Source organism: Giraffa tippelskirchi, chromosome 4, assembly GCF_054371585.1.
Source record: "Giraffa tippelskirchi isolate mGirTip1 chromosome 4, T2T-mGirTip1v1.2.pri, whole genome shotgun sequence".
Taxonomy (NCBI): domain Eukaryota; kingdom Metazoa; phylum Chordata; class Mammalia; order Artiodactyla; family Giraffidae; genus Giraffa; species Giraffa tippelskirchi.
This window is the reverse complement of record NC_137278.1, coordinates 200,645,238-200,670,365: the sequence shown is the minus strand read 5'-3', so window position 1 is coordinate 200,670,365 and position 25,128 is coordinate 200,645,238. Positions and strand designations below refer to the sequence as shown.

Here is a 25,128-nt window from a genome sequence, read left to right as displayed (position 1 = left end):
TCAGGCAGGGGCACCGCACTGTAACCCCTCACCATCTCGACTGACAGCATCATTTTGAGAAAACACACCCTCCTGCCAAAATGAGGCACAAATCACACACACACACACAATGAGACAGGATAAGCTGAATCACTAAGGTGTGCGATGTAGCTGTTTGCATTTTCCAAAATTACTAGGAAAGGGCACGCTTCCTAGGGACGCTTTTCCTTTTTTAATTCTCCCTACTTCTTGTCCATTGTTTCCATCTTTTCTCTATGTGTATTTGCTTCTCTTTCTTCCCTCTAAAGTCCTCTGTTTTTATCTTACAACTGCCAGTAATACAGACAGGCATTCTTCAGACGTGCTAGTAAGAGTCAGAATTCCTACCTAGAACTAGTCACACAGTACGTCTTTTAACCTCAAATGCTTCTGCAAATACTAACATGTCAGCAATTGTTCCAAACAAGGTTTGCTGACTGAAATATTATAGAGACAAAAATTGGCATACATGTAAATAAATGTTTTTATACAAACGAGTACTTTATTCATCACAGTAGGATAGGATCTACATTAAAAAAAAAAAAACAGCACACACAGATCTGAAATATTTATTCCACTTATAGACAATGCTCAGAAATGCATATGGGTTGCTGATCCAAGAATTCCATAGTCAGCTTAGGTCTGGTCTGCCAACAGATTGAGAACCAGACTTTGGTGTGTCACAGAACCACTGGGAAGGCCTGTTAAAACCCCACATGTCCAAGCCCCAGGCCCAAACCACACCTGAGCTGTAGTTCAGTATTTGTCCAATAGATGTCTTCACTCTTCTACCCATCAAAGGAAAGACATTCCAGTAAACAATACAGAATCTAACCACAAGTCACCTAGCTATGTAATTCCAGTACAAATAGAAAATACAGGATTAATTTAAATTTTATTTTTCCTTCTTTAGCTTTCATTTGGGGGAATTATTTACCTGCTCTTGACGGAATCATGGTCATGCACAAAATGGAAAACTAATCACAAACATTTCTGGATAGGAATACCATTTTAATGTTACTGTATCTCATCAAATCTAAGACGCCACCGATTGTATGGCAAACTGCTATTCAATGTGCTGGAGAGAAAAGAAGGGAATGCCTCCAAATAAATCATGACCCAAAGAGTCATTCAGAATTTTTATTTTACATTGATTGCAAGATTCTTTTTTACTTATTTAACCATAAAAGTTTAACCATATACAACCCTAAACTGTTTTTACAACTTTCCTCATACTGATAAGTTTTTGTTTCAGTGCAGATTCACATCACAATATTACTGAAGGAGCACTGAATGTCAATTAAAGTTAACAAGAGAAATAGCAACAATGCTCAGAACATGGGCTACAGTGGCAACAAAATGAGCAGCTGTGACCGTGTGAGTGCACAGGTCCAGCAGGACCGCAGCCTTGTTGACAGGGACTCTTAAGATACCACCAAAGAGAAGTGAGAGGGAAAGTCGCTCAGTCATGTCCGACTCTGCGACCGCATGAACTGTAGCCCACCAGGCTCCTCTGTCCATGGGAATTCTCCAGGAAAGAGTACTGGAGTGGGTAGACATTTCCTTCTCCGATCTTCCTGACCCAGGGATCGAACCTGGGTCTCCCGCATGGCAGGCAGACCCTTAACCGTCTGAGCCACCAGGAAAGCCCCATCAAAGGTAAGACTTAATTTCACAGTGTTAAAATGGGGAAAACTGAGTCTCGGAATTGATGAATTACTGCTGTTTTTCAGAGGTGGGCAATAATCTAATAATAATAAAACCTATGGATGTCTCAGTGTTGTCAACTTATAATTCTTTCTACCTTTCTTGACACACTGGTGCTATAATGTACAACAGTCGTTTCAAGTCACCACTCATCAACCCAGATTAGAGCTGTTAAGAGTCTTTGCTAGACTTCCTTGATCACTTGTAACGCCCCCTCCCCCATCTATGCTCAAAACAACCAGAGTAAATTTTAAAATCTAAACCAGATCTTATCACTCCCTTGATTAAACACTGTGGCAGTTTTCTCTTGGACTTTGAATAAAGCTGTTGCATTCATTACCTGCAAGGATCATGGAGGCGAGTGCTTTGTCTCCAGAGGGCAGGGACTGTGTTCACTGCGGCTTCCCCGTGCCCTTCACCCGGGTGAGCACCCAATGAACACCCGATGAGTGGAATGAACGAACCTGGCCCTGGCGACCTCTTCAACCTCTCATCTCATGCCCGCCTCCCCCAGACAATATGGTTTTGCCTTCTCGTCTCCTCGCTGTCTCTTCAAACTCCTTCCCCTCAGGCCTTTGAAACCATTAACCTTCTCCAGGGTTAGGGTTAGGACATGATTTCACACAAATGCTCAAAATTGAGACCATTTCATCTTTCTTCAGGGTTCCCTTAAAGGACACCTCCTCAAAGATGCTTGTGTACCCTGTTAATCCCCTCTCTCAACATAATTAGACTTAACTAATTTATGTCATCTCATAATTATCAGTTCACTGTCTCTCACCAGATTTTTAAGTTCTGGGATGGCACAGACCATGTGTTCTGACATGAAAAATGTAAGAAGTGTATACACAGTGCCTATCCCAGGATCGAATACAAACTAGAGGCTCCATGGATGCCTGCTGAGTAAATGAGAAAAGAAAGGTGGTGCCAAGCGCCCGTAGCACCTTACTATTCTGGAGACAATCTCTGTGTAACAGTCGAGACACAAATTGCAAAACTCCACCCCAAACAATCATTTTAACTTTTGTTAATTGTATTTTCTAACATACACACATTTAATTATTTAAGCTTCTTGATATGGCAATAAAGATTCTTTCCTATTTCAAGATTATATTAAAAGCTTTGTACTTACATTTTCTTCTAGTTGTTTTCATTTTTAAAAAAATAACTGTTCATTTCATCTAGAATTTAATTTGATGTAACTATGTAAACTGTTTTCCAATGGCCATTATTCCAAAACATACATCATAAACTTAAAACTATATTATTTTTTAAATAGAAGAGAAATTCTGCCTCATCAATTTAGCTATCTATTACTGTGCCAGTACCACACATTTTAATAACCTTATGTATAAAATACATTTGCTTAAACAAGTGTTTCTATGCTGAAGAAACTATATGTTTCTTCATTGTTCACAATATGAAAGTTAGCTGAAGTCTCTGACCTCATAGAATTAGAGCTGTCAATTTTTTTTTTAATTCAATTTAAGATGAATTCTTCAGTTATGCTTTCTTAAAATGAAGTATTACATAGAAAAGCAAAACATTACCAGTAGCCACAGTGGTCAGCTAAACCCCGAGTTTCCTCTCTAGAAAATAAGTGACAATTTGCCTCTCTGTCATTCCTCCAGCTGTGCCTCCATGGCAGCAGATGATTTTTATCACATATCTTTTATAGCAAGGCCACAGTTTCCATAGAAACCACAGGGCAAACATCCATTACTGCTGCCCACGACTTTATATAGGCATACTTAAAACTGAGGTCATTGCTCACTTTCAATGATTAATACATTTAAAAACTGAGCAAGAGTTAGCTACTCTGATTCTGATTTTGTTGTGTGTGTCTCTATGAACAACTCAAGAGATGAGTAACCAATCAAGAACATTCTGTGCCCCTCTAGTAACAAAATAAGTCTACAAGAAGGGAAAAGAAAAACCCAGAAAGTCATTAAGCTGGTATACATGCCAGCCAATGTTGGCTCACACAAGACAGCAAATCAGAACAGAAATCAGTGCAGAAATTAGGTACCAAAGAAGGAATTCCCTTCCACTAGCTCAAGAGAGCACATAAATTCATCTAGGCCAAGATGCTAACTAATCAGGGAAAAAAGACAGAGTGTCATAACGGCTGAGAAACTGGCCACTCACCTCTCTCAGCAGAGCGTTCTCTTTTTCCTTCTGCTCCAGAAGGCTTTCAAGGTGGTGCACGTGCATCTCTGCCTCCGCCAGCCTCCGTGTCCTCTCGTGGTCCTCCTCGGTGGCCTTGGCAGAGAGCCCCTTGCTCTGCAGCATCTCCAGCAGCTTCTTGATGGACTCGTCACGTGCGTTCAAGGTCTGCTTCTGAGTCTCGATCCGCAGCTCCATCTCCTCCAGCGTCTTGCGCAGCAGGAACAGCTCCTTGGCCTGCCGCTCATGCTCCGCGTGCAGCCTCTGGAAGTTCTCCTCTGTCAGTTCCGCCACGCATGGCTCGCCGGTCCTACTGCTGCTGTCCTGCTGGAACAGCTGGTTCAGGTCCCTCTGGATGCGCAGCTCATCCTGGAGAGCCTGGATGGTCATCTGCATGTGCTGGGTCCAGACAGAAAACAAGACCCAGGTCAGCTCTCCTCCTCCAGGAGCACAAACAGAGCGGAATCGGGGGAGGCAGAAGGCAGCTACCACAGCTCTCGGAACCCTGCACTGAACATATCTGGAATAGTGTTATTCTGTTCCACACTGTCTTTCCTATCTGTAGTGTTTGTCAGTCATGCCCAACTCTTTGTGACCCCATGAATTGTAGCCCACCAGGCTCCTCTGTCCACGGGATTCTCCAGGCAAGAATACTGGAGTGGGTCCAGGAGATCTTCCCAACCCAGGGATCGAACCCACACTGCAGGCAGATTCTTTACCATCTGAGCCACCAGGGAAGCCCTTACAAACTGTAAAATGTCAGTAATTTAATTTGTGTTTATTATCAACAGGAAACATGGTGACTCTGGCAACTCTTAACTGTGCTTAAGCTACAACTAAATAAAGATACTCTTCAAAATTAATAGAAGGTATCACCTAGAACTGAAGGAAAGGAAAGGGGAAAGACAGGGGAAATCTATAGGAATACAAACATACCATATAAAAATTTCACCAGAAACCAGAAGGGATACCAAAATGCAAAATGACTTTTAAGTGCTTTACAATTAAATTTCCACAGTAAATAATAAACATAAGAGTGCATGTCAGTATGGCTGAATCACTTCAGTGTTCACCTGAAACTATCACAACATTAACCCAATAGAAAATAAAAAATTTTTTTAAAAAGTACATGTCAGAATGTGCTTAGCACTCTTTAAATGTTCATTCATTTAATCCTCACTATAACACATGTACTATTATTTGAATTTTATTGATGATGACACCAGGCATACAGAGACTTAAATAACTCACCCCAAGATCACACTGTAACAGAGCTGGCATCAAATTAAAGCAATTCTCCCAGCCCATGGACGCTAGTACCCAAAGGTACTAAGGTAACTTGAAGCTTTAACCACAAGAAACAAAACACAGAATACTGAGACTATGGGAGCTATTTATACAGAAGAAGATAACAATATAGCTGAGTAACTACATGAAGATGTCTGTGCAGATGAACTACTAAAATGTTGCTGAGGATGTATCTTTAGCTATATCCCTGAAGACAGTATGTGAACCTCTAACCTGAATGGATAAAGTCTAGAACGTTGTGTTGCTCTTGTTTAATCGCTAAGTCCTGTCCAACTCTCTGCGACCGGATGAAATGTAGGCCACCGGGCTCCTGGGTGCTTGGGATTTCCCAGGCAAGAATACTGGAGGCGGTTGCCATTTCCTCCTCCAGGGAATCTTACTAACCCAGGGATCAAACCTGCGTCTTCTGCACCTCCTGAATTGGCAGGCGGATTCTTTACCACTGGGCCACCTGGGAAGCCCCTAGAACACTATATGAAAAACTCAAAAGGAAGTTACATCAAGAATCCTATTTTTAGAAATGAAGAAGCAACAACAGAAAATCACTCTTTGTAGGCAGGTATTCAAGCCTATGCTGGAGGGAAACTAGCCCACAATCAAAAGACACCAGCTCCAGTTTCAGCTCTCATACCAAACAGCTACCTAATTTGGGACATATGGTCATCTTTTAGAGTTTCAGATTTCTCATATTTAAAATGAGGATAGAAATACCTGCACCATGTTTTTACAGAGCTAATAATATCATGGAAATCAATGCATGTTAAAACATACATTGTTCAATATTTTTGGCAAACTGTAAAACAGTAGTAAATATCTCAAGAAAATGATCTGGCAAGTGTACAAAGATGCTCATTGTTGTTTAAACCACTGACAAAATTAGAAACAACCTAAAAGGATATTAATAGGTGATGAGTTGAGTAAATGAGAAATGACCACCCAGTTTAATACTATGCATCAATATTTTAAAATGCAGGTTTATATTTACTGACAAAAACTACAATCACAACGTATTAAGTGTAAAAAAAGCAGACTACATAATAGCAAGTACAGGATGATCTCAATTCTAATTTTTATAAAAGTATATACACACAGAGAAAAGTCTAAAAAGATACAAACAATTACCAGCAACTATCTCTGGCTATGGGTAGATTTTATATTTTTCTTCATGCTTTCTTGCACTATCTAAATCCCCTATAGTATGCATAAAGTCAATAAAGAGACATTTTTACTTTTAAAAATAAGAGAAAAAGACTTCAGAGATGCCTGCTTGGCTGTGTTCAATACACTATCACTTTGGTGAAAAGGGATGGAACAATATTTACTATAAGTAAAAAATAAAATATTCATAAGAAATAAAAATACCTCTGGAATTTTAAACAAGAATTTAATCGTTATTTTGGGGACGGAAGGCAGGGAGGGATAGAGAGAAAGAGGAAAGGAAGGAGGAAGGGATTGGAATGACTGAGGGGACAACCTATAAGAAACTTTATTCTATTCTGCATAAAAATGTTTTTAACTGCAGTAGAATTGAGATTGAAAATTTTTTAATGATAGCTTTGTGCATGTGTGCTAAGTTGCTTTAGCCATGTCTGACTCTTTGAGACACTACGGACTGTAGCCCACCAGGTTCCTTGAATACTGGTGTGGGTTGCCATTTCCTCCTCCAGGGGATCTTTCTGACCTAGGGATCGAACCCCAGTCTCTGATGTCTCCTGCACTGGCAGGCAGGTTCTTTACCACTAGCACCACCTGGGTATTGAGACATAATTCACATATACCATAAAATTCCCTGGTTTAAAGTGTGTGTATAAGTCAGCAGTTTTCAGTGTATTAAAAGTTCTACATCAATCACTACTATCTAACTCGAGAACACCGCCATTACCCCTTAAGAGATACACATTTGCAGTCACTTTCCATCTTTCTTGCCTCCTAACCCTCCTCTTCAATTTGAAGAGTTCAAGAGAATGGATGGATGTACTACACAGATGGATGTACTATCCACTCAAAAATTAAATTTTTAAAAAATGCCTACTAATACTTTTCAGCCTCAGATAGGAATGAAATTCTGACACATGCTACAGCATGGGTGAACCCTGAGGATATTATGCCAAATGAAATAAGCCAGTCACAGAAGACAAATATTACATGATTCCACTTACATGAGGGATCTGGGGCAGTCAGATTTAAAGAAACAGAAAGTACAGGAGTAGCTGCCAGGGGCTGGGAATGAGGAGGGAGGTGGCAGACAGGGAGTGACTGCTTGATGGGCACAAAGATTGTTTTACAGGATAACAAGAGCTCCGGAAGCAGATGGTGGTGATGGCTGCACATCAGTGTGGATGCACCTATTAACTATACACCTGAAAACTAGTTAAGATGGTAAATTCAAGATGGTTAATGTAAGATGTGTGTGTGTGTGTGGATGTGCGTGCGTGTGAGTGCACTCAGTCGTGTCCGACTCTTTGTGACCCCATGGACTGTAGCCCGCCAGGCTTCTCTGTCCATGGGATCTTCCAGGCAAGAATACTGGAGTGGGTAGCCATTTCCTTCTCCACGGGATCTTTCCGACCCAGGGATTGAACTCGAGTCTCCTGCGTCTCCCACATTGGCAGGCAGATTCTTTACAACTGAGCCATCAGGAAAGCCTGAAGTATTTTATGGCAGTTTAAAAGCTGGGGAAAAATATGCTTGTCATAGAATTCCAATGTGTTGCTGATATTAATAATTTACTTGTAACTACTAATAATTAGGGTGGTCCTCATTTTTCGCTATTGTAACAGGCACCTTCATATGTACATCTCTGCACATAAATCAAGATTTTTACTGGAGATGAATTCTGAAAAGTGGAAATGCTGGATCAGGGGGTATACCGTTTTAATTTTAACACAGACAACAAATTATCTCTAAAAGGGTTTATATCAGCTTCCGCCAAACAATGTCTGAGCACTGTCCCATATTTTTGACAGCGGGGTATTTTCTTTCTTTTCTTTCTTTTTTGGGCTTTTATTTGCTTACAAGTGAGACTGAACACCTATTCATGTATCTACAGGCGCCTCTGTGACTCACCTGTTGTTCTCTCCCATTTTGTTTGGGGACATTTAACCTTTCTCCTAACCCACTTCAAGAGCTTTTTATATTTGGAAAATAACCTTCCACCTGCTGTGCATGTTACAAATATATTTCCAAATCTGTTTTTTTTTTCTTTTAACATAGTTTATGGCAACTTTAAATGGATCATTTTTTTACCGCAAAGATAAGAGCCTTTTCTTTTATAATTTCTGGTTTGAATATTATGTTTAACAAGTAATGAAGATTCAATTATGGTAGTCTTCAAACTCTTGAAAAGTACTGCTTTTTCTTATGAAAAATGAATTTACAAGAAAATTATCAGGTATCTGAATTCAGGAATATGATTTTTAAACACATTTAAACTGACCACATCACACTGTAAAGATTCTTCAACAGTTGCTGGAGTTCAAAATCAACTCCTAGTTTCATTCTTTACCTCTGGAAGTCAAAAAAACCCAAATGAATTCTGACCAAATTTATCCCAAAGGGATGCACTGGAAGTTAAATTTAACAAGGAAACTGATTCCTGGGTACAGCTGTCTGTCTTTTCTGAAAATCCATCATCGAATTCATTTAATTCAGGAGAGACAGACGCTGACCACAGCTCATGGAATCACATACGCACTGTGATTAAACTAGCACGGCAATCACTATTCTGGTGAAGAAAGAAAATACAACAATTGCCAGCGCACCCTGCTTCTTCAGCTCTGCTTTGCCCACTCTACTGGGATACAGAATGAAAACGATGCTCTGAACTGGTGGCCTAGAAGGCTACGCAGCAATTTTCTCCACTGAAATGGGAATCAACACCCCTTCTTCTTCAGGCTACATTCAAGCTAGCTTCACTTTGTAAGAATTTCTGCCAACAACCCTGGAGGAGGAAGCGGCGGAGGCAAGAGGCCAGGCTGCTCTAGCACGTGACACAGAAGACAAAGTGAGCCTAGCTACAAAGCACAGACGTTTACGACAGTCGACCAAAGAGACGTGCTGGATTGCGGAGGAAGACGGCATGTGTCAGGTATTAGGAGAAGTGCTAGCTGAGAACTCCACTCGGGACACTCTCCAAAGCCATCTCACGCTTCTCACCTTCCAGACTTTATACTGACCCTCACTGGTCTGCTTCTGTTCACTCTCATACTCAGCTTGATCTGGAAGACGGCAAAACTGCTTAAAATTTGCTCTATGGCAAGAAAAGCTTTTGGAAAAAAAAAAGAAAAAAATTTTCAACCCATAGGATCTTCTCTCTCTGAAAGAAGGAATGAGAGAAAGGACAGAAAAGACTGAGAAGAATTCTAACTTCTCTCCTCTCATCCTACATCCTGAAATGGCTTCTTTCCCTCAGAATTCCCACAAAATACAACTACTTCCATCTTCCTACCAAAAATTTGATGTCAAAGATTCCTATAAAAATGATCTTGGAGGTAAGGACACTGAAAATCTGAAAGCAACAATAACCAGTAGTTTCAAGAATCTCCTTTCTGTCCTCTTCCTATTTACTGAAAAACTAAATAAGCAAGTTTCTGTTTTCTGTCAGCTATCTGAAAAACGAAAAAGTCATACAGGGATACCTGACTCATTACCAATGTTTCAACTATTTTTAAACTAAATATATGAACTGGGATAGATGCTTATATAATTTTTTTTCTGACAACTTTTAAGAACAAATTCTTTGATCTCCATAATATAAGGAAAATTGACTTTTTGAAATAACACTTGATCCAACGTATCTAAACTGAAACAAGAAAACTTAGAGGTTCACAAAGGAGTATCTGATGACATTAGTGAACCTAAAATATTTCATATTTCTAATACAGATTTAAGCAGAAGAAAATTTGAATCCCAACCTATAGACAAGTGCTACAAAAACATGAAACCTGCAGGAACCCAAGAAGAGTGCTTTCTCCTAAGAGGAAAAACTAACCCCGAGTGTGTTTCAGTACCAGAAGAAAAACAGATTCTAAGAGGACTCTGGCCACCCTGGGAGTTCTCTCCATCAAGAACAAGAGCTAGTAATTAACTTGAAAGAGTCCATTTCAGACAATTCTGCCCACAGAGGCGGTGTTGTTGAAAAATAAACTTAACCAAACACTGAAGAACAGAGAAGAAAATAAAAGTGTAACTAACCCCTCGCTGATGGAAGAAAGATCTTTATCGGCTACCATGCAGTAAGCATTACGCTCCCTGCCAGAGACACAATGGCAGATGGGTACAACAAACAAGGCCTGTGTCCACATTAAGGTAGATAAGATAGTTTTTAATCCCAGCAACAACACACACACACACACACACGCAAACAATTATAACTGCAAACAGGGATAAAAGCTATAAATTCAAGGTAGTAAGAGATAAGAGAAGATTTGGGGCTGGGTGAGATCTGAAGAACTTAACTTCTGTTAACTATTTAAAGACACAACATGTATCCTTACTTAGGTGAAGACTCTGAAGGAGGAGGGGACAGAGGAACTAAGGAGACTGAGTACCAGGGAAGTGTGGCAAGAGGTGTAATGGGTTTTAAGGGCAACAGGAAGCCCTGAGAAAGTTCTGAGCAGAGAATGACCATCTTCACCATCATCACTAATAGTCACCAAGTGCCAGCCATGTGCCAGGCACACAGTACTGTGTTTAATTCTTAAAACAGTCTCATGAGGTAAGACTGAATATCCATTTTACAGATGAGGAAACTGAGGTTTGGAGACTCAGCAGCCTGCCAAGGTCACGTAACTAGTGAGTGAGCCAGGATTCACACATCACAAGTGCATTTTCTAAAGCTCCAACTGGCTGTAATGAGGCTGCACACTTGGGGAAAGAGAAAGACAGGATAAAATAGAGAGACCTCAACCAAAAGTGGCAGGACAGAAATATGACAGTACTGTGGGGTGGGAAACGAATGGTTTAGAGAAACACTTCAGAGAAAAAAATTACCAGGATTTGACTGGGAGAGGGAGAAAGGAGGGCGGTGGCCATCAAGGAAGATTCTGAAGTTTCTGACTTAAACACCACGGGCAAGCTGGTGGAACCATAAACCAAAATGGGGGAAAATAAGCAAGGACCAGAACTGAGAGGAGATCTTGAGCTGAATGTGAGGTGCTTCTGAGATGCTGAGAAAAGGCTTAAGAAGCAACTGTGCATGTGGGTCTAGAGCTTCGAGGAATGAAATGAGCTCAAGATACAGGTGTGGACGGCTGTGTTGCTTTACTGTGCACCTGAAACTATCACAACACTGTTAACGGCTCTACTCCAATGTAAAATAAAAATTTTTTTAAAAAATGATGAATTAAACTAATTATTAAAATTCTTGGGGAAAAAAATGAAGATAAAAGTTGTGGAAGCTCTGATACACAGATTTGTCAACTGAGGCCAAAGTAGTGAAGGAGCCTCCCTAGGAAAAGAAAACAGAGTAAGAGGACATAGTCACCGGCTTGATTCAAAACTAGATGCAGGCAGAGGAGGGGCTGGCAAAGGAGACAAGAGGAGCAGTCTAGAAAGGGAGCAGAAATCAGGAACACAGCAGCACAGGAACTGAAGGACGCTGATAAGGACCCTTCCTCAAGGTGAGGGGAGAACACGGAGCAAAAAGGATTTGGCTATGGGTTCAATTCCCGGTTTCCAAAGGACAAGTTCAGCGAAGTTCCTTAAACACTCTGAGCCCTACCCAAGTAATCTACACTATGAGCACTGCAGGTTTACTACAATAATCAGCAGTAAGAGAGAACACCTATCACACTGCAAACTGTCAGTAAGTGGCAGCTGCTGCTGGCTATTTGTATTAATAAAATCAAAAGGTCTGGTTAGTGGCTCATAGAACCTGGCCCTAAGAAGCCCCAGGGGTTCTAAACACCATCTTCAGGGAAAGCCTGGCAGGGCCACACAAAGGCATCTGGGCCCTCAGTCCTGTCTCAATCAGAGCAGTCTGCTTTCTTTTTCATTCTACTCCTTCAAAGAAGTTTTATTTCCATACCTGAACAATATCCATTTGAAAACATGGGTCTGTGGCTTAAAATGTTTTTCACAAAGCACTGACTGGATCATCTCAATAGTCCTTTCAAGTCATCTGGATTATTAGCTTATAATGCTTCAGCACAGTAAAATATGCGAGAAATAACAACAAAACAACTTGTCTGATAGCAAAATCCCTAACATGAACCTCACACTTTATGACAATTACTTAATGAGAATAAAGGTTATAAATCAACTAACTCCGTGTATCTACCGAACACTGTACTGAGGTCAGTATCATTCCTTCCACTGAAGCACCACAGTCTTAAAATCAGCGATTTTTTTTGTTTGTTTGCTTAAGATTACAACTGCCATGAAGAGTGAGGAAAAGAGTTAAAAGAGTTAAGCACCATTAAAATCACACAGGGCTTCCTCTTTCATGGAAAGTCATGCTGGCTAGTGTGCCCAAATGACTTGTTTTCTTTTTGATAAGCCCTGTGTGAAGGAAACCGCTTAAGAGAGCGTCAGAACATCTGCCCAGACTTTTCTCACTGCAATTGGTACCTCAAAAAGCTTTCTCTCAAAGCCCTTTTCTTGTGCTATTGATGGTTTATAACTAATCACTTTCTCTGTCATTGCTGTGCTGGTCCTCTTGGCTAATTACCCCACACCCCTCAGTTTAGTCTGTTGAGCAATGGCTGCTCTGGTGCAGCTGAAAATTCTCAGGGAAGCTCCGTGACACAGATGTCCTAATACTTCGTCTGAAAGTGGGACAAACGTTTTACAGAGCCTTGCTGATCTTTTGTCCCAGACACCGGTCATCTTTTTTCATCTAGGACAGGATCAAAAGTGTACTGTATTTTAAAAAATGTACTGTATAACATCATTTTTTAACTACAACTTTAGAATTTATATAATTTATATACTAAAAGTCAGTTCTCTTAAATGACAGAATTTGCTAGTGGTTAGAATTTCCAGTGACAGATTAAACAGCAAATACTAAGACAGGCTGCATTTTTTTTTAAAGGCCTTAGTTATATCTTCCTTTTTATGTATTTTAAAACTATGCTTTTGAAATGTTCTTGATATTCTTATGACATAGTGCATAAAGGAAATTCTGAGCAATTAAATAGGAGCTGACGATCAACAGCTGTCTTCATTTTAACAGCTCACCTAATGATGAAGAACAAGAGAAGTGCATCTAGAAGATTTGGTATAAAAGGAAATGACCTCTGAAAGGCTGGTTGATTTACTTGTGCTTATACTGGTGCAGGCTGCCCTATTTTAGACAGGGAAGGTCTCTTTGAAGAAGAACCATTTAAGCTGACACCTGAGGCAGCCAGCACATAAGAAGAGTGTGTAAGAATGTCTGACAGCACATAAGAATAGAGTTGAGAATGGCAATATGTGTGTGTGTGTGTGTGTGTGTGTGTGTGTGTGTGTGTATCTATGTGTATATGTATGTGTGTATACGTCAAGGCTGTATATTGTCACCCTGCTTATTTAACTTATATGCAGAGTACATCATGAGAAACGCTGGGCTGGATGAACCACAAGCTGGAATCAACATTGCCGGGAGAAATATCAATAACCTCAGATATGCAGATGACACCACCTTTATGGCAGAAAATGAAGAAGAACTAAAGAGCCTCTTGATGAAGGTGAAGGAGGAGAGTGAAAAAGTTGGCTTAAAGCTCAACATTCAGAAAACTAAGATCATGGCATCCGGTCCCATCACTTCATGGGAAATAGATGGGGAAACAGTGGCTGACTTTATTTTTGGGGGCTCCAAAACCACTGTAGATGGTGATTGCAACCATGAAATTAAAAGATGCTTACTCCTTGGAAGGAAAGTTATGACCAACCTAGACAGCATATTCGGAGAAGGCAATGGCACCCCACTCCAGTACTCTTGCCTGGAAAATCCCATGGACGGAGAAGCCTGGTAGGCTGCAGTCCATGGGGTCGCTAAGAGTCAGACACGACTGAGCGACTTCACTTTCACTTTTCCCTTTCATGCACTGGAGAAGGAAATGGCAACCCACTCCAGTATTCTTGCCTGGAGAATCCTAGGGACGGCGGAGCCTGGTGAGCTGCCATCTATGGGGTCGCACAGAGTCGGACACGACTGAAGCGACTTAGCAGCAGCAGCAGCAGCAGACAGCATATTAAAAAGCAGAGACATTACTTTGTCAACAAAGGTCTGTCTAGTCAAGGCTATGGTTTTTCCAGTGGTCATGTATGGATGTGAGAGTTGGACTGTGAAGAAAGCTGAGAGCAGAAGAATTATGCTCTTGAACTGTGGTGTTAGGGAAGACTCTTGAGAGTCCCTTGGACTGCAAGGAGATCCAACCAGACCATCCTAAGGGAAATCAGTCCTGAGTATTCACTGGAAGGACTGATGTTGAAGCTGAAACTCCAGTATTTTGGCCACCTCATGCGAAGAGCTGCCTCATTTGAAAAGACCCTGATGTTGGGAAAGATTGAAGGCAGGAGGAGAAGGGGACGACAGAGGATGAGATGGTTAGATGGCATCACCAACTCAATGGACATGAGTTTGGGTAAACTCTGGGAGTTGGTAATGGACAGGGAGGCCTGGCGTGCTGCGATTCATGGGGTCGCAAAGAGTTGGACATGACTGAGCAACTGAACTGATACATGTATATGTGTATATATATGTATGTGTGTATGTGTGTACATGTGTATCTGTGTGCACATGCGTGTATACATATATGTATATGTGTGTGTACATGTCTGTGTGTGTATAAAGGAAAATTTTTTCAATGCCCAGTCAGTCATTAATACAAATTATAAACCTGTTATACTCCATCAATGTGGTCCTGGAAAAAGAATATCAACAAAGAGATCAATGGAACAAATCTCACAATTATTAAGCCCTTAAAAAAAAGGAAATGCCATACAAAAAGGAAAGAGACAGATCACAGTATTAAGAAAGCTTTTCAATTATCAGGAAATCATCAAAATAAGTATGTTCTCCCCATATGCAATCAAAAATAAGTTCCAAGAGGATTAAAGAACTAGGTATAAAATGCAAATTAATCAGCAAATAAAAAGAAAATATAAACATTTAATGATATTCAGATAGAGAAGGGATTTCTAAACAAAAAAATAAATGTAAGAAATTATCAAAAAATTACAAATACAAATGTAAGAAAAGTATGTTACACTTTACTGCTTACCTAGAACTACATACATCAAAAATAAAAAACTAAGGAGCAAATGACAAAAACTAAAAATTATTCACAACTGTGAAAGAACTTTATCTTCACTGTTGAAAAAGCCCATATAAGTCAATGAAATACTAAGACCTTCCTGTCCCCAAGAGAGATTAACCAATAAGAATGTACCAATTACAGCAAACTGTCAATAAACACATGAAAATGTAAACAAAGAATTGCAAAGGAAAACAATATGTTTAGCCTAGCCCTAAAGAGGTAAGTTTTTTACAGGCAGAAGATTTTTGAACATTATATAAGCAGGTAAGGTAAAACATGCATTCTTATATACTGGCTGGTGATCATTTAAAGTGGTCCAATCCTTCTAGAAAGTGTGTCAGTATTCATCTCTTATTTTATGAGCACAACAGTGTCACCCTTAGGAAGCAGAATCTATCTGCTAGCAATGTTGTTTTTCACTCCAAATACAAGGCAAATAATATAATCATTTGTAGGGTCATTTTTCATAACATTTTCTCACTACAAAGTAATAAATACATGTGTTAAACATTTTAAGAATACACAAATTTATATGGGAAAAACTCTCCTATAATTACATCAATCCTCTTTGATTAATGGATTCCATTTTTTTTAAACCTATCACAGGAAAATAATCGAAAATGTGAAAATGTGTTAATAAAGATGACCATCACAGTAATACATATAACAAAAAAATTGAAAAGGCCTAAACATCTTACAGTAGAATCGCTAAAAATATGACGATTTTATGTAGTCATTTAAAATAATGCTCCTGAAGAATATGTACTAACATAAGAGAAATGCTTATTTACCTCACATTAAATTTTAAAGGTAGTACAAAGAGAAAGACAGTGTGTGTGTGTACACACATAGACAAGTACACACATAAATACAATCCCAACTAGGTATGTCTATATGACAAATGGGATTACAGGAGAGGTTTTTTTTCCTACATACGTTTATGTATTCTTAAAATGTGTTATGTGTATGTATTTATTAGTTTGTAATGAGAAAAAATATTCTAAAAATGACTTTGTACAAATCAGTGTATTATCTACCCTGTGTTTGGAGAAAGAAGCAACACTGCTAAATTACACTGCTTGCTAAAGATGACATAACTGTGTTTCATAAAAGAGACTGAATTAAAGAACACACAGACCAATATTCTTAACAGCACTGCTCTGATGATATGCCCTTCCACATACTCTAAAGTCAGTCTCCAGTCAAGAAACTTTGATTACAACCACATAAACTACAAAATTCGCTGACCTTTCAAATACACACTAATGAAGGACATTTAGAAGCTATTAAGGTACAGTTTTCCTTGAGATTTGGCCTCTATGTACAATCTGCCTGCTAGGAAAGTCCCTTCCCCATTGAGTGTCATCAAGGCCCTAATCAAGGTCAAAGTTCACATAAGTGTAAAACTTAGGCGGCAAACAACATGAGATCAATATAATAAAAGCTTCATTAGGCAATATCAATGTGATCCGCAGACTCAAAAGAAATTCTCACTTGAGCAATACTCAGAGTTTACAGACACAGACAGGAACAAAGAAACTATAAAATCATCTTCTGCTCCTAACAAAAGCACTGCGGAGAGTTTATGCCTATCATTCAGAAAGTCTGAAGTCACTGTGTGACATTTGGAAAAAGACTATAATAGGATCTTTGAAATCAAAATGTCAAGCTGACACAACCAGCTAGAGAAATTCCTGCAAAAAGCAGTTGCTACAATGGAACACACTGGCAGGCTCCACAGGACACACACACAGTCTGTTTTGCCATAAAGCGTGTTTTTATGTTATGAATCAGCTCATACACAATCATGGTAAACAGACGACTGTCATTACACCAAAGCTCATCTGGTTCATAAGCAGTGTTTCCAGAGCAAAGGGACAACAGGGGGCAGACACAGAGTCACACCCCGCAGCAGGACCCGCACAGACAGGAATCCTTTCAGCTTTCTCTTGGGGACACCCACAGCAGGGCTCTCTTCGGACAGAAGCGCACCCTAAGCACCCTCAACTCTCCGCTCCAGCCAGGCTGCACTCGGTCTTGTGCTCAGAGATCCATCTCCACCTCCACTTGCTTATTTTTATGAGTTTTCAGTACTCACCGGAGCAGCCTCCAGCCACAAAGACCTGCAATCCTGGGGCCACTGGAGATCTCTCCTGAGGTACCATTTATTGTTATCTCTGCTAACTGCTGGGGCTGCAAAGTTGCACAGATTTCTTAGGAGTCTCCCCCAAACCTTAACTACTTTCCTACAGAAAAATTTCAGAGACACTGGTGACTTTTCAACCTGCCTTATTAATCATGAGCTGTAAAATCAATCTGGTAGTTGATAACCTACATATTTTTCAGTAAAACAATAGAATTTAAAAATACCTAAGTACATCTCCCACAGAGAGAGCCAATGTTTTATCATGAAGCTTATGTTTTGATAATTGAGGCATACATATTTTATTACACTATATAAATATATATATATTTCTATAATGGATTATGATTTTAAAAGTGCTTGTATGTATATACGTTAGTCACTAAGTCCTGTCTGACTCTTTGTGACCCCATGGGCTGCAGCCCTCCAAGCTCTCCAGTCCATGGGATTCTCCAGGCAAGAGTACTGGAATGGGTTGCCATTCCGTTCTCCAGGGGATCTTCCTGACCCAGGAATCAAATTCAGGTCTCCTGCATGGCAGGCAGATTCTTTACTGTCTGAGCCACCAGGGAAGTCTTAAAAGTGCTTAGCTAATGCCAAATATACATTGCTAAAGTAATTCAAAATACTAGCTGTAACTAAACAGCTTAAAAAAAAAGATTAATTTTAACTACTGCAAGTTACTAAAAGTTTTCATAAAATGACCACCAGTTTCTAAACTCATAGTGCTACTGAATGAGGCAAGTATTCATTCATATAATGCTCTCAATGGACCAGTCATGCCTAAAATATCAACATCTGACAAACCCGCAAATAGTGTATTTAACCAGGAGTTTGAACTGGATGCCGAAAAAGGAAAAAAGAAAATAAACTATCAAAATGGAAATTCCTTTCAGAGATAAAAAAAAATTACTATTTCTTTTAAACAAATCAGCCATTTAAAGTATTTAATATAACATATATGTAGTTTTGGTAAAATTTTGTTTAATTTTCATAATTTCTTTTCAATTAAAAAAATCTTTTCAACTACAATACTGAAAACTGGAAGATAAAAAAAGAATTTAAACAGTGTATATTCATGATCAGATGCTTCAAACTGGCCATTTCCAAAGTATCAAATTAACACAACAGGTGTAAATTTATGACTTAAGATGGTCTAAACATACCAGAGCCAGGTAAGGAACAACACTGCTCCCTACTGGTCAGTCTCTGGTTAGATTTCAAGCTCACTCTTCAATCTGATTGATAAACTAGGGTTAAAGTGATTCAAGTCAGTATCTTACAGAATTTTTTAAGCTCATGATATAGTTCTTTGTTTCTCCTTTCCTAATACCTATCTTGCAATGCTGCCATAAAGATTAGAATAAATAATGTGAAGACTCTACCCTTAGTAAATACTCAACAAATGACAGTTATCATCTTCGTGAGAACATGTCTTATTAATGGCTGTTTGTAAACTTTAAAAAAAATAATCTATTCAGATGAAATTCACATCACATAAAATTAACCATTTTAAAGTGAATAATTCAGGCATTTAGTATACCTGCAATGTTGTGCAACCACCCCATTATCTAGTTCCAAAATATTTCCAAAATATCAACGTTAAAATTCCTTCCTTACTTATTCCTTAAGTACTGTCTCTCCACTGCACCCTTCCCCAGCCCCTGGTAAACACACCAACTGGTGCTCTATCTCTCTAGATTAATCTACTGTGGACATTTCATATACATGGGATCATATAATAGGTGACCTTTTATATTCGGCTTCTTTCACTTAACAGAATATTTTGGAGTTACACCCACATCACTGACGGCTTCCCTGGTGGCTCAGTCGGTAAAGAATCTGCCTGCAATGTGGGAGACCTGGGTTCAATCCCTGGGTTGGGAAGATCCCCTGGAGGAGGGCATGGCAACCCACTCCAGTATTCTTGCCTAGAAAATCCCCATGGACAGAGGAGCCTGGTGGGCTGCAGTCCATAGTGTCGCAGAGTCAGACATGACTGAGTGACTAAGCACAACACACACACAGCCACATCATAGTGTGTATCTTTTTATGAATAATATTCTGTTGTATATACGCATTTTATTTATTCATTCATCCACAATAAATATGTGAATTATGGTTACTGGTTTTTGTGAATTATCCTGCTATAAACATGCATATACATGTACTTGTTTGTCAGTTCTCAGTTCTTCAGAGTATAGATTAATACTTAGGAGTGAAACTGCAAAGTTATATCAGAACTCTATATTTAACTTTTGGAGGAACTGTCACACTGTTTTCTACAGTGGCTGGAACATTTTATTTACATTCCCACCAGGAGGGTACCAGGGTTCCAATTTCTAAACATCCTCACCAACACTAGTGCTTTTCCATTTAAAAAAAATCATTATTATAGCCACGCTAGTGGGTGTGAAGTGGTACCTCACTGGGTTTTGACTTGCATCTCCCTAATCACCAGTAGGGCTTCCCTGGTGGCACAATGGTAAAGAATCCACCTGCCAAGCAAGAGACAGAGGTTCAGTCCCTGGGTCGAAAAGATCCCCTGGAGAAGGAAACGACAACCCACTCCAATATTCTTGCCTGGGAAATCCCATGAACAGAGGAGCCTGGTGGACTACAGTCCACTGGGTCACAAAAGAGTCAGTCACAACTCAGCAACTAAATAACAACTGACTAGTAATGCTGAACATCTTTTCATATGTTTGTGTTTATAATCTTCTAAGTAGTCTTTCTACGTGTGAAGAAATCCCTTCATTTTGAGTTCTGCTTCCCATCAAAAGAGTGAACACTCAAACCCCTACACTCCCTTGTAGCCAAACCCAGGCAGAGGACCCAGACTATGCCAGTTAGATGTATGCACACAGACTGATGTGGAATTGAGTAACAGGAGTCAAGAGGCTCTAACTTCCATTTTTACTGATACAGATGGTGACAGGTGAACCTGGCTCTGGGAATGGGAACAGAGCAGTTTTCCAGGGATCACAAGGTCGATTCTTGGCTCTGAAGTGGCATCAGCCATCACCTGAAAGGTTCGGTAAAGCAGCAGGAATAGTGGGAGTTCCCTCATCAGCACGTGTAGAATGTTGTAAAAGCTAAGCTTCAAGCCTAATTCTCCACCCCTACCTGTGATTCTCTGAGTTATTCAATATCCATTTAATAAACTCCTTTTCTATTATATCACTGTTCTGGAAGAAGCATCGTATTTATCCCACCTAGCTCCAAAGAGAAATCAAAGATAAATGTCACGTGAGTTACACAGGGGCAGGTCTAGTTTGATCTAAGAAAATTTCTAACACTTAGATGTCCACCGAACAAATTTTTTTTAATTGAATACATTACTGTTAACAACAAGTCACTGCAGATTTTACATTGGTGGACAGAGAGCAGAAGAGCCAGCCTTCAGGACTTTCACCTCTGAATTTCTACCATGTTTTCTGAGCCACACTGTGGACAACTGAAGGATAAAACCACAGGTCTCTGGCCCATTCAATATCACTCAATCAGTTACTAGTTTACTAGCAACTGATTTTAGCTTTTGTCTTGCAACAATTCCCTTAAATGCTCAGACTAAATCTTACTCTTCCTTATCTTTTACTTTATTATATAATGAATGCATGTCCCCTGTAAGAAAAAAAAGGAATTAGAGATAAATAATAAGAAAAAAAATCCATAATACTCCATCTGAGAAAAATCACTGAAAATATTTTGCTGGGTATCCTTCAAAACATTTTTCCTAAGCTGAAATTCACCTTTTAAGAAAAAAAAAAAAAAAAAGACTATAATGCTTACCACATAAATGCACTATGTATTTTAATTCATAAAGTCCTCATATCTCTCCCCTGATGCACTATTACTATTTTCATTTTATAAATGAGGAAACCAAGACATAGAGAAGAAAATTAACCTGCCCCAGGTCACTTGAATCATAAGCGGTACATCACCCAGCAGTCTGACCCCACAGTTTGGGGCTTTTAATACTACATGACAATGACTCTACACTGCCTCAAAAAAACTGACCATAGTATACCTATATACCATTTGTATTCCCTAATATATTATGAATCGTTTTCCATTCCAACAATGTTTTTAAATCCTGAAATTGTGGGACATACACTACATATTTTGATATGCTAATTTTTTAAAGTTGTATATAGATATTAATTTTAAGAAACCTTTAACATGAAATAATACTCATCCTTATGAATAATTCAATTCTTAAAAATAGTCTAAGCCAAAATACACTAGAATTCTGGACCCTCCCAAACTTCATCTTTATGAAACCCCGAGCATATCTATTTTATAAAATGCTTTTAAAAGTCCTCAAATGCTGTCACTGTTTCTCCTTCTCCTCCCTCCTCTTTCTTAAGAAAACTCTCAAAGCACCAGCATACACTGGGCATTCATGGTAGGCACTCAATAAACACTTATTGATGGACTGGCTGGACAATGCTATGCTGGACAGAGAACACGCAGAAACAAAGGTCATGTTGTGAGAGTGGAGGCAGCTGGACCTCCTTTCTCTCATCAGGAAACCACACGGACACCCATGGACAAAAGACCTCCATCCCAGCTAACGCACAGTGACACACCACGAGAAAAACCGCTAACACTGCCCCTCACTTTGAGTAAATGCTGAACTTTGACCACACAATCTAAGGTCAGTAAATACTCAAACAGGCAAGGTACAGACTAGAAGAATTTTTTTCAAAGGCGGGTGGCGGAGGCGGGATGGAGTGGTGGTGTGAGGTGAGAGTCCTAGTCACACACATATGATGGGCAAAGGCTTGCAATATGCAGTCCTCGCCAATCCAGGCGCTCCGTGATGTCTTGTCACACCGCAGGGCATGGCAGGGTCCTAGAGAACCACATGGCCTGGAAGCAGCCCCCTCCAATGAGGGAAGGCAAGTTCCTGATGGTTCAAAGTCTGGCTAATCCTCTGGAACTGAGAAGTAGCCCAGTTCAAACTTTGAATACGGAATTTTTATAGCATGTAACATTTAAATAATTTTCTGTGAATTTTCAGATCCTTATCCATGAACACAGGGAATTCTCTTTTTAAGAAAAACAGCCTGTTTTTTTCCTGAATGTAGAAGGCCAGGGCACTAGAGAAAACACAGCAAATTACTGGAAACACAATGAGAGCAAATACCGCCTAGAAAGGCAGGGTAGCTTAAAGACCACACTCTCATTTGCAAGGGGAAAAAAAAAAGTGGTTTCCAGAGAGAGGAGACCAATCCTCCAGACTATATAATAACTGGAGCAAACACCTCTGTAACTTGCAAAGACTCTACTTTTGTCTTCTACCACCTACGAATACTCAGAATGGGAGCTGCAAATATGAGCTTGCCTCCCTGTTAAAAGGAACATGTAAAGGGTCATTTTCCTAAGGTCTACTCTATGAGGGAAGATACAGATTTTCAGCAAGAGGGAACAAATATTCAAAGAAGAAGAATAAACACAAAGAGAGTGGAAAGTAGAAAGAAACAAGTGTGTCCACAGGATAATTACAGGGAATATGTGATATTCAGAAAGAATCAACAGAAAAGTAGGTGGATGGGAAGGAGGGAGGGAAGGAGGAAGAGGAACTGAAGCTATACAATGCTTTTCCTCAAGGTAGTAATCCCATATTTTCCAAAGTCACATGCAAATCCTCACTTCAAAGAATGGTGAGGAAAACTGATAGAACCTAGCAAGTTCAGGGAATCCTGTTACTAGCTCCAAGATGAAAAAAAGAAAAACAAAACACACAGAGGTGATCAATAATGCTTCTTCTGACCAAGAAGAACAGCATTATTTCAATCTAGCAAAACTAACTTGGCTGGGAATGCCTCTACCAAAATGAGCCATCTATTTAAAGTAGGACAAAAAAAGGTAGGTTAGACTAATCAAAACCACTCTAATTATTCCAGAATCAAGTTGACAGCACTGATTATGAATTCAGAGATTTTTTCCTCTTGTTTTTTCCCCCTTATTTGGCACAGCATGTCAGTTATATTTAAGGAAGAACAAACTGTTTCAGAACTGAACAAATGATACATCCCTCCCCTTCTGGGTTCCTATGTTTTCACAACTGTCACATTTTTATACCACCATACGTAGCAGGTTACTCTTTCTGCTCCTGGGTTTCTAGACATACAAATAAATGTGGCTTATTAATTCTGTGAACCATTCAAACAAACAAATTATGTAAGTGTAAAATAGGATAAAATGATTGTATATGACAATTTCACTTTTAAATATACAATACTTTTTCATGTTTTTCTCAGATTGAGGATAATAATTACTATTGCACTTTTTCCCTGTCCTTATCTCACTCTGTTGCCTATAAGACCGATCGAACAAGTTAACAGAGCACCGTTACCTCTTCCAGATTGTGACAGTTTACTCCAAGGAACACTGACCTCAAGCCCAGGGAACTTGCCATACTTAACTCCTTGCAAAGTTGTGAAATAAGGTGAAATTGTGAGATAAACTGGAAAAGTGTGACTAAGATACAGCAGCCTATTAAGAAACAAAAAGAGAATATTAATTCATAAGGAATATATCTCCACACATCAACACCTGCTAATTCTAGATAATGTATACATGGGTTTGCACCAGTTGTTTTATTTTTCAAGTTTTCTGGACACACACAGAGAAAACAAACCTAAGTCTAACGCTCTCAGCTTCTAGCTCAGCTGACTAGTTCAGTTTCTTCAGGTGTGATGCCTGGTCCGGCAGCCTGAGCATCACCTGGCACATCACCTGCTCCAGGTTCATTCAACCAGAAACCCAGAGGCTGGGGCCCAGCAATTCGTGTTTTAACAAACTCTCAACCAGTCAATGCTAAAGGAAATCAACCCTGAATACTCACTGGAAGGACTGATGCTGAAGCTGAAGCTCCAACACTTTGGCCACCTGATAAGAAGAGCCAAATCACTGGAAAAGAGCCTGATGCTGGGAAAGACTGAGAGTGGGAGGACAGAGGGGCAGCAGAGGATGAGATGGTTGGATGGCACCACTGACTCAAAAGACATGAGTTTGAGCAAACTCTGGGAGATGGTGAAGGACAGGGAAGCCTGGGGTGCTGCAGTCCATGGGGTCACAGAGAGTCGGACACAGCTTAGTGACTGAACAACTACGTGGTTCTGATGCACACTTAAGTCTGAGCACCATCTGATTAGATAAAACACCTTAACATTCACCCAGAACAGAGAACAAGGGAAGCAGGCTGGGGCAGAGGAGCTCTTGAGGATAAATACAGATAAATAATGTGTGCCTTACCAATTCACCTTCCTTCCCTCCTTCCTGCCACACCTCCAGGTGGCCAGCGTCTTCCTTCTAACTCTACCAGACAAATTTATTTAGGACTCGTAAATTTATGCTTGTCTATTTACATTGTACTTTTGTGTTAATCTCTAAATTCTCAGCACAAAATCTATATTACAATGACCTGGGAGAGTGTTTCAAAGATACTGATGCCCACTGCTTCTACCACATGAAGACAAGCAAAGAGAAGGAATCCCAGAGGGTCCTTGCCAGAACCGACCCTGCCATGCAGCA

At 39.7% G+C, this 25,128-nt stretch overlaps 1 protein-coding gene across 32 annotated transcripts in view; it reads right to left on the bottom strand.

Annotated features, from left to right (window-relative positions):
• The window catches only part of ERC1 (ELKS/RAB6-interacting/CAST family member 1), a 266,710-nt gene that overhangs the window by 200,548 nt on the left and 41,034 nt on the right, over positions 1-25,128 (bottom strand). For all 32 annotated transcript variants that reach the window (XR_014083087.1, XM_081594049.1, XM_081594055.1 and 29 more), the window contains one exon: positions 3,874-4,290. Coding sequence is in view for 31 of the 32 variants with exons in the window: in XM_081594049.1 (XP_081450175.1) it covers positions 3,874-4,290 (417 nt within the window). In the remaining variant the exon portion in view is untranslated. The remainder of the gene's footprint in view (positions 1-3,873; positions 4,291-25,128) is intronic.